This window comes from Acomys russatus, chromosome 7, assembly GCF_903995435.1.
Source record: "Acomys russatus chromosome 7, mAcoRus1.1, whole genome shotgun sequence".
In the NCBI taxonomy this organism is placed as follows: domain Eukaryota; kingdom Metazoa; phylum Chordata; class Mammalia; order Rodentia; family Muridae; genus Acomys; species Acomys russatus.
Window position 1 is genome coordinate 28,600,336 of NC_067143.1, and position 13,369 is coordinate 28,613,704.

The 13,369-nt window shown below is 40.8% G+C and overlaps 1 protein-coding gene across 1 annotated transcript in view; it reads right to left on the reverse strand.

Annotated features, from left to right (window-relative positions):
- Positions 1-13,369, reverse strand: part of Chd2 (chromodomain helicase DNA binding protein 2) — a 110,612-nt gene that overhangs the window by 48,420 nt on the left and 48,823 nt on the right. Inside the window, exons 15-19 of the mRNA XM_051148729.1 lie at positions 12,243-12,332; positions 11,410-11,600; positions 5,944-6,132; positions 2,300-2,462; positions 1,757-1,909 (exon numbers count right to left, since the gene is read on the reverse strand). Of these exons, the coding sequence (XP_051004686.1) occupies positions 1,757-1,909; positions 2,300-2,462; positions 5,944-6,132; positions 11,410-11,600; positions 12,243-12,332 (786 nt within the window). The remainder of the gene's footprint in view (positions 1-1,756; positions 1,910-2,299; positions 2,463-5,943; positions 6,133-11,409; positions 11,601-12,242; positions 12,333-13,369) is intronic.

Consider the following 13,369-nt stretch of genomic DNA (forward strand, 5'->3'; position numbering starts at 1 on the left):
TCTAATTCAAAGGAATGTCTAGGCTTACCCAAAGATCAGAATGTCTACTGAAACGTACAAGGAAAGAGATGAGAAACCATGAAGAAATAGTATTTCTAGTGGCTCCTGCAGAAAAACAATACTTCTTAGGCAATACGGCTATACAAATCAAATATGTGCTATACAAACCAAAAAAAAAATAGCACATTTGGAAACTAATGAAAATGTTCAAATTAATTGATCATGTATGCCAGCTTTTTCTAAAATTTACATTCTGCAATCACTTAAGTGTTCAGATAATAAAACTGTATCTTCAATCAGCTGCAGGCACTGACTTGTTCATAGAATTTTTTATTAGCTTTTTAATTTTTTATTAGGATGAACATATGTCATTTCCAGGTACAAGACAGTCACCCATACTGCAAGATTTAATGCATACAAAGCAAATGCTGCTGGGCGTGGTGGCACACACCTTTAATCCCAGCACTCAGGAGGCAGAGGCAGGTGGATCACTGTGAGTTAGAGGCCAGCCTGGTCTACAACGAGAGTCCAGAATAGTCAAGGCTACACAGAAAAACCCTGTCTCGAAAAACCAAAAAAGCAAATGCTATACATAAATGGCATTTCTTAGCATATAAAGTTACTTTCATATTTCATCCCTTAAAAATCATCTCTTCGGATGAAACACTGATTTTACAAAAGGCCAAGCTGATCCAAGCAGAGTCTGCAAAAACCTACATCCCTCCAAGGCCATAGGAGTCACAGCCACTTAGATCCCCAGATGGGAGCACCTGTTCCTCCCTATAATCACCACTATTCCCTTTATCTACAATAAGTCTGCAGAGACTGGAACCAAAGGCATTTGCAAAAGCAGGTTCACAGCCAGTATCTGAAACAAGCAAGCCCTCCTGAAACAGTCCCATTAGCAAGAGACACTGAGACCATTCTTCTGAGAAGTCACTACCACCGGCTCTGTGGACAAGGGTGTTTCCAGAACTCCTTCTCTTTCCTCCCAGCCTTAAACCAAGGTAACACTCCATGAGGTTGAGATAAAACAACGCTGTCTCTTTTCTTCTAGGATATGGGATTCTACGATCAGGTTCACAGTTACTCCTGCCTACTTTAACAACAAATATGGCTAAGTAGCACAGACAATTTTACTTTTCTTTGCCAATTTTTCTTTTTGCTAATCTTTCCTACCACCTTGTCCTTAGCACTAATGACCAAGAGCAAAGCAGGTAAAAGGCACTTGCAGCACAGGCTGAAGGACCTGAGCTGGAACTCAGCCTCCATGGTAGGAGAAGAGAAACAACTCAGAGTTATCCTCCTATCTCCATACAGGCACCACAGCACATTAATACATATGCATGTGTACTTACACACTTATTCCCACTAATAGTAAATAAACTGTTGCCAAGCATAGTGGCACATGCCTTTAGTCCCAGCACTTGGCATACGCAGGTACATAAGTTCAAGGCCAGCCTGCTTTACATAGTAAGTTCTAGGACAACCAGGGATACATAGTGAGATCCTGTCTCAAAAAAACCAAAACACAAAAACAACAACAAAAATTGTTGGGTTTTTTTTTCCCCCCAAAGAATAACCTTCACATGTTCATTATCAGTGTAGTCTAAAGGCATGAAGAAAAATTCAGGCCTTCCTGGAACCTTAATCACAGATGTTTTTCAGGCAAGAGAACATGTCTTCTACTTCAGTAAAGTAGAGAAGAGAGAAGACAGACAGAGCTTGTGTGAGCCCAGTCACTGAGTCATCTTACCTGGAAGGGATAGTGTTTGATAGTCAGGTACTCAGCCAGGATATCCAGCATCCTCACCATCTGAGAGAAGATAAGGACTCTGTTTCCCCTTTCCCGGAGTCTTGTCAACAGTTTGTCTAACAGAATCAGCTTCCCACTGCTCCTGATTAGGGACTGAAGAGTCAGAGAACATCTTCCTCATTATGTTCAAACACAGTACTTCCCAAATGATCTTTAAACATGTATCCCAGTACTATGCTTCCTGCATTGCTACTTAAGTTTTCTCATCACTTCTGTTCATTTAGAGACATGGTCTCACTACATAGCCCAAGTAGACCTTGAATAACTATCCTCAAACACAAGCCCCTTCTGTCTCCATCACATCCTCAAAACATCCCTGTCACGTCCTAGGGCTCCCTCAACGCCACACCAGTGCCGATGTCCGGCTTTGATGCTCCTTGAAGGCTAATCAAGGAAGAAAAGGAAGCTTGATTTAAAACTAAGATCTACAACACCACCAAATCACTTCTGAGAAGGCAGCCACAAGCGGGAGGAGGTGCGCACCTGAAGGACCTCCTGCCCATTCTCCCTTTCGTTCTCCTCGGGAGCTTTGATCAGGTAGCAGTGGTTGCAGCATTTCTTCAGCTCCATCACAATATTAAGGAAGCCAGATGTGCTGCCTCTTGTTCCTTTGGCAAGAGCCTTGTAATTCCTGGTCAGGATCCATCTGAAAATTGAAAGCATTAATTTAAATAAGTAGAGTTTATGGTAGCACAGGAAATAAAAGATAAAAGACAGACAGATTTTTACTTTCTGTCTCCTGTCACCTACCCATGACCCTTCACATCTCCAAGCACAAGTGAAAAAGTTCAATAAGCCTACAAGGTATGTTGACCTCACTGATCATAGGAACACTAAAAGCAGACAATTCTAGAAGGCTACATTACATACACAGTCATATTTACACATATATGTACATGTTCATGTGTGTGTGTGTTTAGATAAGGGATTATCACTGAAGCAGTCTTATTACAACTTTTTAAACTGGGAGTAAGTCATCTAACAGTAAGACTCTGGCTAGCTAGGTTAAGTATACTGTAATAGCGGGCTGATGGTGCGTGCACATCTGTAATCCAACACTCAGCTGGGTGAGGCAAGAGGATTGTCAGTTCATAGTCAGCATGGGCTACAGTGTGAGAAAAGACAGAAAAAAAAAATATATATATATAAGATATATATATATAATGAATCATTATAAATGATTACAAAGAAGTATTTTTATATTACATAATGCTAAATAACATTATTGTTTCATACACCGATTTGGAATGATAGGAGAATTATACATACAATATGGTATATTTATATAAAAGCCTTGGTAATAAACTCCAAAATATTGAAAGTACTTATATATGAGTAACACACATTTTTTTTCTTTCTTTCTTTTTTTTTTTTTTTTTACAACATACATTTCTCATCATAATTCTGGGAATGTATCTCAAAATGTTCACTTCATCACTACTTATGAAGCCAAAGTACTTGAAAAAGTCCAAGTGTATACACACACCAAGGAGTGAGATAAATACATTAAACTGAAGATTCACTTTCCCTGGAACAGCTGGTACTCCTAGGTAAGAGTACCCAGATGGTACACCCTGAAATCCTGCCCTTAACCCCAGCCCTCAGGAGGCCAAGTCTTAAAAGAGCAGACTACATAGTGAGCCCCTGTCAGAAGGGTTGGGGAAGGAAGTGGGGAGCAGACAGAAATACCATGCCTATAACAGCAGCAATTAAGATGCTGAAGCAGAAGGAAGGAGACCTGAAACTAGTTAAACCCACACATAAAGAATATTGGTGCTGCTTAACTGTAAATAATTTTATCCACAAAGAACACCCCTAGAGCATAAGTTTGCAATGTCGAAATACCATCTCAAGTACCATCTCCCAGTGAACTAGTGTGTAGAGCTCCAAAAAGTGACTGGTTGACTCTGGTTTGAGAGAGAAAAATGGATAATATGAATATGGAACTCTGTCATTTAGAGAGTAAGGTAGCTATCAACTAGGATAAAGATAGCATTACTAAGCCAGAACTCTGAATTCTAAACTCCAAAACATTCTAAAGAGGAACATGATGCTGCAAATGGAAAATTCTACACCAGCCCTTATGCATGCAAAACACAGTCAAATGTAGGCGCACTAAAAATATATATGAAGGGCACATGTACATACATGTACACACATAAACATGTACACATACACAATTTACAAAGTCTGAACCATGTTGGAACACACAGCACTAAGAAGGCTGAGGTATAAAGGAGAATCAGTTTGAGCCCAACACGTGCTATATACAAGACTTCATCTTGAAAAGATAACCATTTAGCCAGGCGAGGTAGTGCACACCTGTAAACCCAGCACTTGGGAAGGGAGTGAGAGGCAGGTGGGTATCTGTGAGTTCAAGGCCAGCCTGGGCTACAAAGGGAGTCCAGGATTGCCAAAGCTACACAGAGAAACCCTGTCTCAAAAAACTAAAAAAAAATTTAAAAAATAGGGCTGGAGAGATGGCTCAGCAGTTAAGAGCACTGGTTGTTCTTCCAAAGATCCTGAATTCAATTCCCAGCAACCACATGGTGGCTCACAATCATCTATACTGAGCCCTGGTGCCCTCTTCTGGTGTGCATGTATACATGCAGACAGAACACTGTATACATAATAAATAAATCTAAAAAAAAGAAATAAAATAAAAAGATAAACATTTACAATGTCTGGGTTTTTTAAAAGAATATATGAAAGAGACATACTAATAAATTATAATAAATAGAGCTATATAGATGTGGAAGCAAACAAAATATCATGTTTCTGTATATGTGTGTGTATATATGTGTTCCAACTGGGGAATGTAAATACTCTGCAGACATTACTAGACTGTTAAAGAATTATTAACTACTGTTAGGCATGATAACAGCAAATTTTTAAAGAATGAGATGTCTTTCTTTTTTAGAGACATACACTAAAGCAGGAGGATGGGAAGACGCAGGTGAACTAGTAATGGCCATGGGTTAACACCACGGAAGCTAGACCGTGAGTGGATAAGCAGACACGGTATTAGTTTTGTTTATATTTAAACTCCCCATAGTAATATCTCCAATACACAAATAGGGGCTTGGGACTGCCTACAGGTCAGCTAAGTGTCTGTCTAGCACATGTCAGGCCCTGGGTCTGATCTCCCAGAAACATGCAAGCGCATATACATAAATGAATCATATGTTATAAAAAGCAAATGTGAATGTCCTTAGCAAGCACATTTTATGAATTTCCGTACAGTATGATAAGCCAAAGACATGTGACTTGCCCACGCCACTTGGTGGGTAAGAGCACTTGATCCAGCAGAGGACCTGGGTTCAGTTCCCAACACTCAAAATCATCCTTAACTCCAGTTCCAGGAGATCTGACACCCACTTCTAATTTCTACAGACAAGTATGCACATACACACACACAGGCAAAACACTCATAGCCATACAAAATAAAACAAATAAACCTGAAAAAAATTTTTTTGATTGACAAACTTCAGACCATTTACATAACGAAAAGTACTTTATAAATTCTTACTCAAATGATGAAAAACAAAAAAAAAAAAAAAAAAAAAAAAAAAACAAAAACCTCCTAGGCCAAGTGGTGGTGGCACATGCCTTTAATATCAGCACGCACAGGAGGATCTCTGTGAGTTCGAGGCCAGCCTGGTCTATAGAGTGAATTCCAGGACAGCCAGGGCTACACAGAGAAACCTGTGTTAAAAACCTAAAACAAAAAAACAAAAAATAAAAAAAAAATTTTTCTTTTTTTTTCTGATTGAATATGAATTTCAACTTAATTACAAGCTGAGTCCTACAGACAAAGCTCAGTGGTTCTCTAGCAATTACAAGGTGGAAACCGAATTCTTACTGAAATAAGAAAACAAAACAAAACAAAGCTCAGGCCTAGGCCTGGTCCTGGTAGGAGGCAGAACTCTCAATCTCAGTAGAGTTACACGGAGACCCTGACTCAAAAAAATAGAAGACTTTATTATTGAGTATTTGCCAAGATCTACAAGGTTCAAGGCTTAATTTTTAAAAAAGAAAAGAAGGAAACAAAACCTGAAACCTCTGCTCAGGCTTTACTTTAAAAGGCATGTATCACTTGGAAGCACCGCCTCATGGCACGGACTTACTTATAATACTGTTTCTGAAGGGCTGACATCTCCACCCTGAGAATCTGCTCCACTTTGGCAGGAAGGGACTTCTCCACATCTTTTTTGACTCTCCGAAGAAGGAAAGGCTCTAGTACCTTATGAAGACTCTGGTAGCCATTCTCTCTCCCCTTTCCGTGGTCTTCTTCAAAGTCTTCCCAAAACTCAAACCTACAGATGAAATTGTCACCATTAGTCACACAGAGGGAAGGGCATTTGCATTCTAAGAACAGAACAGAACAAGTAGTAAGTAACGTGGCTCTGAAGGGATTTTTTTTAAAAAGGCAATCTATTCTGCAAGGAAAGGCAAAAATTTGCCCATCATGGACTCTTAAATAAAAGAGGGGGAATAAATAAATTGTAATTCTAATATTTCAGGAAGGGACATAATGGCTCAGCAAGTAGATGCTTGCCACATGAAAAGACAGAGCGAGCTGAGCACCAGCATTCATCACTGTTCATGTCCTGTAGATGCCCCTGCCACCAAGGCTTTCCTGCCACGACAGGTTGCATACTAAACTGTAAGGCAAAGTAATCCTCCTTGACGTTGCTTTTGTCGGGCATGCTGTCGGGAACTGTGTAAAGACTTTGATGTCTGGGGAAGGAAAGAGGGAACCAGGAAGCTGACACGGGATGAAGAACAGCAATGAGAGTGGACACACGGGGCCGGAGTGATGCTCAGCAGTGAAGAGGAAGGATGCTCATGCAGCAAATGATGACAAGACACCAGCCAGGACTCTATGCAGTGTTGCTTAGAGTATGTCCCCCCCACCCCCCCTGCCCCCCCACCCCCCATGCCCAAGGGAGGCAGTGGGAATGTCTGGGGATATTTTTAGATGTGACAAGAATGCTACTAGATATCCTACAAGAAAAGTGACACAAGGCAGCTGGAACGGGTATGGGAAGTGTCCAGCCCAACCCAAAATATTAACATTGCCCAAGATGAGAAGCCCAGAGCCATGAGACAGCACTAAATGGGAGGATGCAGAGGGTCCCTCCTCCCAGAAAAATACTATAGTGAGAAGAGGGAGATAGAGGAGCACAAGGGAGGGAAGAGAGGAGGAATGGAGGAGGAGAATAAAAGGGGAGGGAGATGAGGAAGAAAGGAAAGAGAGAGGAGAGGGAGTGAGGGAGAGAAGGTCAGCTCAGAATGGCTAAGTATCTCAATCCATCATCAGAAAAATCAAACTATCTCATAAAGAATTTTTTTTGAAAAGGGCCAGAAGCAAATAAAAACAATAAATGTGCTGCCTAGAGATCTGCCTTATCAGAAACACTAAAGTTAGCCCTTAGGGCTAAAAGAAAATCCTCCACAGAAACCTCAATTCACAGGAGAAAATGAAGAGCATCTGGAAATGATGAAATATGTGTTATTTTCTCTTTTCAAGGTTTCCTTAAAAGACAATCCTGTCTCAACCAGCAATTCTACTGCTACATCCTGAGTTCCTAAGGAAAGAAGGATTTACTCAACTGCTGTATCTTGAGTTTATAACATAAGGACAATATAAGTAAGTGAGCACTAACCTGAAGATCAGGCTAAAATACACAATCCCTAGAGAATCCAAGAAGAGGAATTGAATAGTACACTAAAATATAAATACTAAGCACATAGTGAAGGAGAAATGGACTAAACATGAAACATGGAAGCAAACAGCCAAATGACAGGAATGAGTTCAGCCATATCATTATTTATATCCTCATCAAAAAGGAAAAACAAAAACAAAAACAAACCTGTATCTAACGTTTTGCTCCCACCAATTCTATTCAACACGGAGGTTCTACAGTATAAGGAAGACGAGATATAAAAAGCATTCACATAAGAAAGTCATTTAAAAGCCTGTACTTGCAGAGATATGGTCCTCTAAGTAATTGCTAATAAAAGAAGAGTTATAAGAACAAGTTTCTGAATGCCACATAAATATGCTAACACTCCACTGTAGCTCTAGACTCTACATCCTATTTATAGCCCCAGAGCAGAGGTTCTCAACCTTTCTGATGCTGAGACCCCTTAATACAGTTTTTCATGTTGTGATAATCCCCAACCATAAAATTATTTTCATTATTACTTCATAACTATAAATGTGCTACTGTTAAGAGTCATAATGTGTTTTCTGATGGCCTTATGCGACTCCTGGTGAAGGGTTTTGGGGTATCAATACATAACTGTAGCTCTAAAGTCTTAATTCTAGCTGTGTACTCAGTTGCAGCTCTACACACAGCTGTAGCTCTGTAATCTAACTAATTCTCTCTACCTGTGGCTCTAGACTTTAGTGCAGCATAAAAATGAGATGAAAACAACAGAGTAAGAGTCTCAGGATGTACAGAATTAGCTCAGCAGAGAGCACTGACCTACTCAACACACACAAGGCCCTGTGTTTCCTCCATAGCATCTTACTAAAACAACAAAACCTCCTAAAACGGAACCAAGAACAACTACACAGCTAAATAAATAGAGAAAACTTTTCTTGATAATGGGTTAGAAAGCTCAGTTATTACTAGGGAAGCAACTCTAAGATTCACCACAACCACGCCGGGCGTGGTGGTACACACCTTTAATCCCTGCACTGCGGAGGCAGAGGCTGGTGGATTGCTGTGAGTTCAAGGTCAGCCTGGTCTACAAAGTGAGTCCAGGACAGCCAAGGCTCCACAGAGAGACCCTGTTTTGGGGGGGTGGGGGGTAGACTTCAACACAATCCAAACAAAATGCCAGTAGGTTCTCTCCCAGATATTAGTGAGCTGATCCTGACACAGAAATGAAAGCTTTCCAAGCAGACAAGATGTTTTGAGAAAGAATGAAACCGAGTCTAATACTTCCCATGTTTTGGTCCATAGTACAAACCAGAATTACAGACAGTGCTGCACAGGAGTGTGCATACAAACCAGGACTACAGACAGTGCTGCACAGGAGTGTGGGTACAAACCAGGACTACAGACAGCGCTGCACAGGAGTGTGGGTACAAACCAGGACTACAGACAGCGCTGCACAGGAGTGTGGATATAAAACAGGACTACAGACAGTGCTGCACAGGAGTGTGGGTATAAACCAGGACTACAGACAGCGCTGCACAGGAGTGTGGGTATAAAACAGGAATACAGACAGTGCTGCACAGGAGTGTGGGTATAAAACAGGACTACAGACAGTGCTGCACAGTAGTGTGGATATAAGCATTCATGGCACAGGATGACAGACCAGTAGAAGATCCTTTCTATCTCAACTAAGATCTTCAACAAATGATGCTTAAACAACTTCCAAATTTCTTGGTGAAGAAAAATAAAAATGAATCAGGGTCCTCACGCTTCATACAGTAACTGCCTCAAAATAAAATATGCACAAAATATGACAGCTGAAATTTATAAAACAGCAAAAATGTCTTTGTCGCTCATGGTTAGCCCCATCTGTTTTAGACACTTCACACAAAATTAATTTAATAAACTATGTTTAAAAGTTAAAATTTGGTTCTTCAAGATATTATGAAAAGAAAAAGAAAAGCAAATTGCACAGCAACAAGACACTGCATCCAGGAATGTTTTGAAAGGAATATAAGCTGATAATTCATGTTTCCAGAGTTGAGTGAATCAGTGCTGTGAAATACTATGAGTGTAGGTATTTATGTTTGCCAGCGTGTATGTTAATGCACCAAGTACATGCAGTGCCTGCAGAGGCTAAAACAGGATTTCAGATTCCCTAGAACTGCAGTTACAAACAGTTGAGCCTCCATCGAGTGTTTAGGACCTGAATCAAGGTCCTCTGCAAGAGCAGCAAGTGCTCTTAAAAACTGAGCCAGCCCTCTATCCCAATCTAATTTTCTTTTTTTGTTGTTGTTGTTTTGGTTTTGCTATTCAAGACAGGGTTTCTCTGTGTAGCCCTGGCTGAACTGGAACTTGCTCTGTAGACCAGGCTGACCTCAAACTCAGAGATCTGCCTGCCTCTGCCTCCCTGAGTGCTGGGATTAAAGGTGTGTACCCGGCCAGCCCAATCTAACTTTCTTTTTTTCTTTCTTTCTTTCTTCTTAAAGATTTATTTATTATTTGTACAGTATTTTGCCCACATGTGTGCCTGCACACCAGAAGAGGGCACCAAATCTTGTTATAGATGGCTGTGAGCCACCATGTGGTTGCTGGAAATTGAACACAGGACCTTTGGGAGAACAGACAGTGCTCTTAACCTTTGAGGCATCTCTCCAGCCCCCAATTTAATTTTCTTAAGAGCAAAAGAGCTGAATAAATATTTAACTAAAGGATCCCAAAGAGCCAAAGAGAAATGAGAATATGTTCAACATTCTTAGTCATTATTCAGAAAAAAAAAATTGATGGGTGGAACATTTACCTATCGACTATACAATACCTACTAATTATACGGTTAGTAATTAACTTGCTTACTGTCTATCATTGCTATTCCAGGTGACGTGAACCAGTGATGAACGTGCAAACAAGGTCCCTAGTATCTTCACACGCCTCATTTAATTTAGCAAACCAAACAGGGAGAGGAAAAAGGGTAAGAAAGGAGGTGGCTACCATGTAAAAACTAAGGAGAAGGAACAGTGCAGATAGCACAGAGTAGAAGGGACAGGCGAGGGCCAGGACAGCTGATGCATAATGAGTAACGGAACAGTGTATGAGTCAGTGTGACCCAGGATCCGGCTCACAACAGTCGTCCACACTAGAGGAACACGTTTAGACTTCATTCTAAGTTGTCACTGGGCACCACTAGACAATTTTAATGAAAATAAATACTATGTATCTATCCTATAAGAAGCAAGCTAGACTGAGTAAGGACTAAAACTGACGCTTCTGTCAGCAAAGACATATTTAAGGCATGTCAGACTATATATGTCATATATTTATTCATGTGGCTTTGAGTTTTTGTTTTGTTTTATGCTTTTTTGAGGCCGAGTTATATGGTGATTAGAGTGGCCTAATTCACTAGGTAGCTGGCATTGAATTCCTTCCTAATCCCCCTGCTTCAACTTCCTAAGTGCTGGGACTGGTTAATCACTACCACTACCCCTGACTCCCATATGTCTTAATAACTATTTTCCAAGTGCTTTAGCTAATCCAAACCTTTGTTAGGCAACTATATAGTCCTCTTCAATAGGCTAACTTCTTTAGCTTCTATCACTTTATTATGCAAGGTTTTAATATGATTGCTTCTGCCACAGGTGACTATTTTATTTTGCTTTCCCCACGCTATCAGTTTTCCTTAGTCTATTAAGAACATCAAAAAGTTGCCAGACATGGTTGCCTTTCATGCCAGCACTTGGGGACAAAGGCAGGCAGATCTCTAGAAGACTTATACAAGCCTGGTATACATAGTTCCAGGCTAGCCTGGACTACATAGTGAGAACTTTTCTCAAAAATACCCACCCCCCCCCCAAAAAAAAGTAAGGGAAGCAGCATTTGTATATCAGACATTCTAGCACCTTTTGAAACAAACAGGAAGGGGCTTACTTCTCCGGCATAATAAAGTGCAGCAAGGACCAAAGTTCCTTGAGGGAATTCTGAAGAGGGGTGCCCGTGATCAGTAGCCTATGGTTGGACTTGAAATCAATCAGAGTTTTATACAATAAAGAGTCATCGTTCTTCAACCGATGGGCTTCATCTACTCCCAGGAAGGCCCAGTTAATACTGCCCAGCACGGTCTAAAGTGAAAAACAGAACAAAGCGAGCCACCAGGTCAGAAGGGAACTCAAAAGTGTTTACACATCTAAGTCATTTCAGTATGAACACCAGCACAAAGGCACGCACATAGACACGTTAGTCTGCGCAGAGGTGAAATATCAGAGCTCTTATGCTTGTTCTAACGGCCAGGTTCAAGAATAGCTTATCATTTAAAGCTGTAGGTGAATCCCTTATACAAGCCACTACTAAAAACCCCCACAAGAGGATGAGAACGGGTATGCTGAGCAAAAACCGAAACAAAACCTCCACATTTCTTTGTCTTCATAAGGTTCTTTTCTTGCCTATTTGTCACCCCAACCTTGAAACACAAGCGCACCAAACTGATTATAGAAGCATTTATCACTTGGTGACTTTCACAAGAGCTCTCCAATGACTGTAGCGCTCCTTGGTGCAGCCTCAGTACCCTTTCCTCCTGCTTAACTCAACGGACTAAGGAAACCTGAGCTCCCATTCAACTGTGACGTTTGTTTTCTACTTACAATTTTAGTATTTGAGGAGAATTTTAAGTTTGTTTGGCTTTTTAAACAAAGCAACAAGAACAGTGCGACAAGGGGGTAGCACAGTCAGCAGGCAAGTCGTGACCCCCATTACTAATTACACACCTTATCTTTCAAGAGGATCTCATATGTCGTAATAAGTGCATTGAACTTCAACCTTTTGGTCTGAGAATGAATCCACTCATACTCCCTTATCTATAAGAGAAAAAAACAGTAATTAAGACACAGTTTCTACTTCCAAGTTTTTGAAACAAAGCAAGTCTTATAATAGATGCAATAGAGATGACAAACAAGCCCCATGAGAACCAATGAACAGCCTATGCACTCTAAAGAGACTTATGTAAAGCCGGGCATGGTGGTGCATGTCTTTAATCCCAGCACTCGGGAAGCAGTGGCAGGCAGATCGCTGTGAGTTCAAGGCCAGCCTAGTCTACAAAGGAGTCCCAGACAGCCAAGGCTACACAGAAAAACTCTGTCTCAAAAAAGAGAGAGAGAGAGAGAGAGAGAAAGAGAGAGAGAGAGAGAGAGAGAGAGAGAGAGAGACAGAGACATGTAACACTGAGAGTCAGGCTCGAATTACAGAGCACTAAGCAGGAAAAACTTTGTCATTTCAAATAAACCAAACCCTCCCACAGAGATCTGACTGACTGTGCAGCATTTATCAGCAACTAAGCTTAGGGACGTTGTCAGGCATGTTGGCACACATCTTCAATCCCAGCACCTAAGAGTTAAGGCCAGCCTAGTCTACAAAGTAAGTCCAAGACAGCAAGGCTACACAGAGAGACCCTGGGGAGTGAGAGAGGGGAGGCTGAACAATGACGTTGGTTCGGTTTTCCCAGATCCATGGAATGTTCCTTCTTTCTTTTTCTAATTTATACAGTAGTTGGCCTGCGTGTGGGCCTGCGGGCCAGAAGAGGGCACCAGGTCTTATTATAGATGGTTGTGAGCCACCATTGTAGGTGCTGGGATCTGAACTCAGGACCTTTGGAAGAATAGGCAGAACTCTTAACCTCTGAGCCATCTCTCAAAACCCCACCACCGCCATGGAATGTTCTAAAGGAAATAAAATTTCCATTATTCTTTGCACAAGGTGATATTTATTGAGAAGTAACAAATTATAATCAACACCTTGGCCATAAATTTCATCATAGTCAACAGCTATATCCCCCAAGAAAAAGGAATTTTACAGCGTGAAAATATAATTTAATTTAAGTAGAAAATAGTGGGAATGT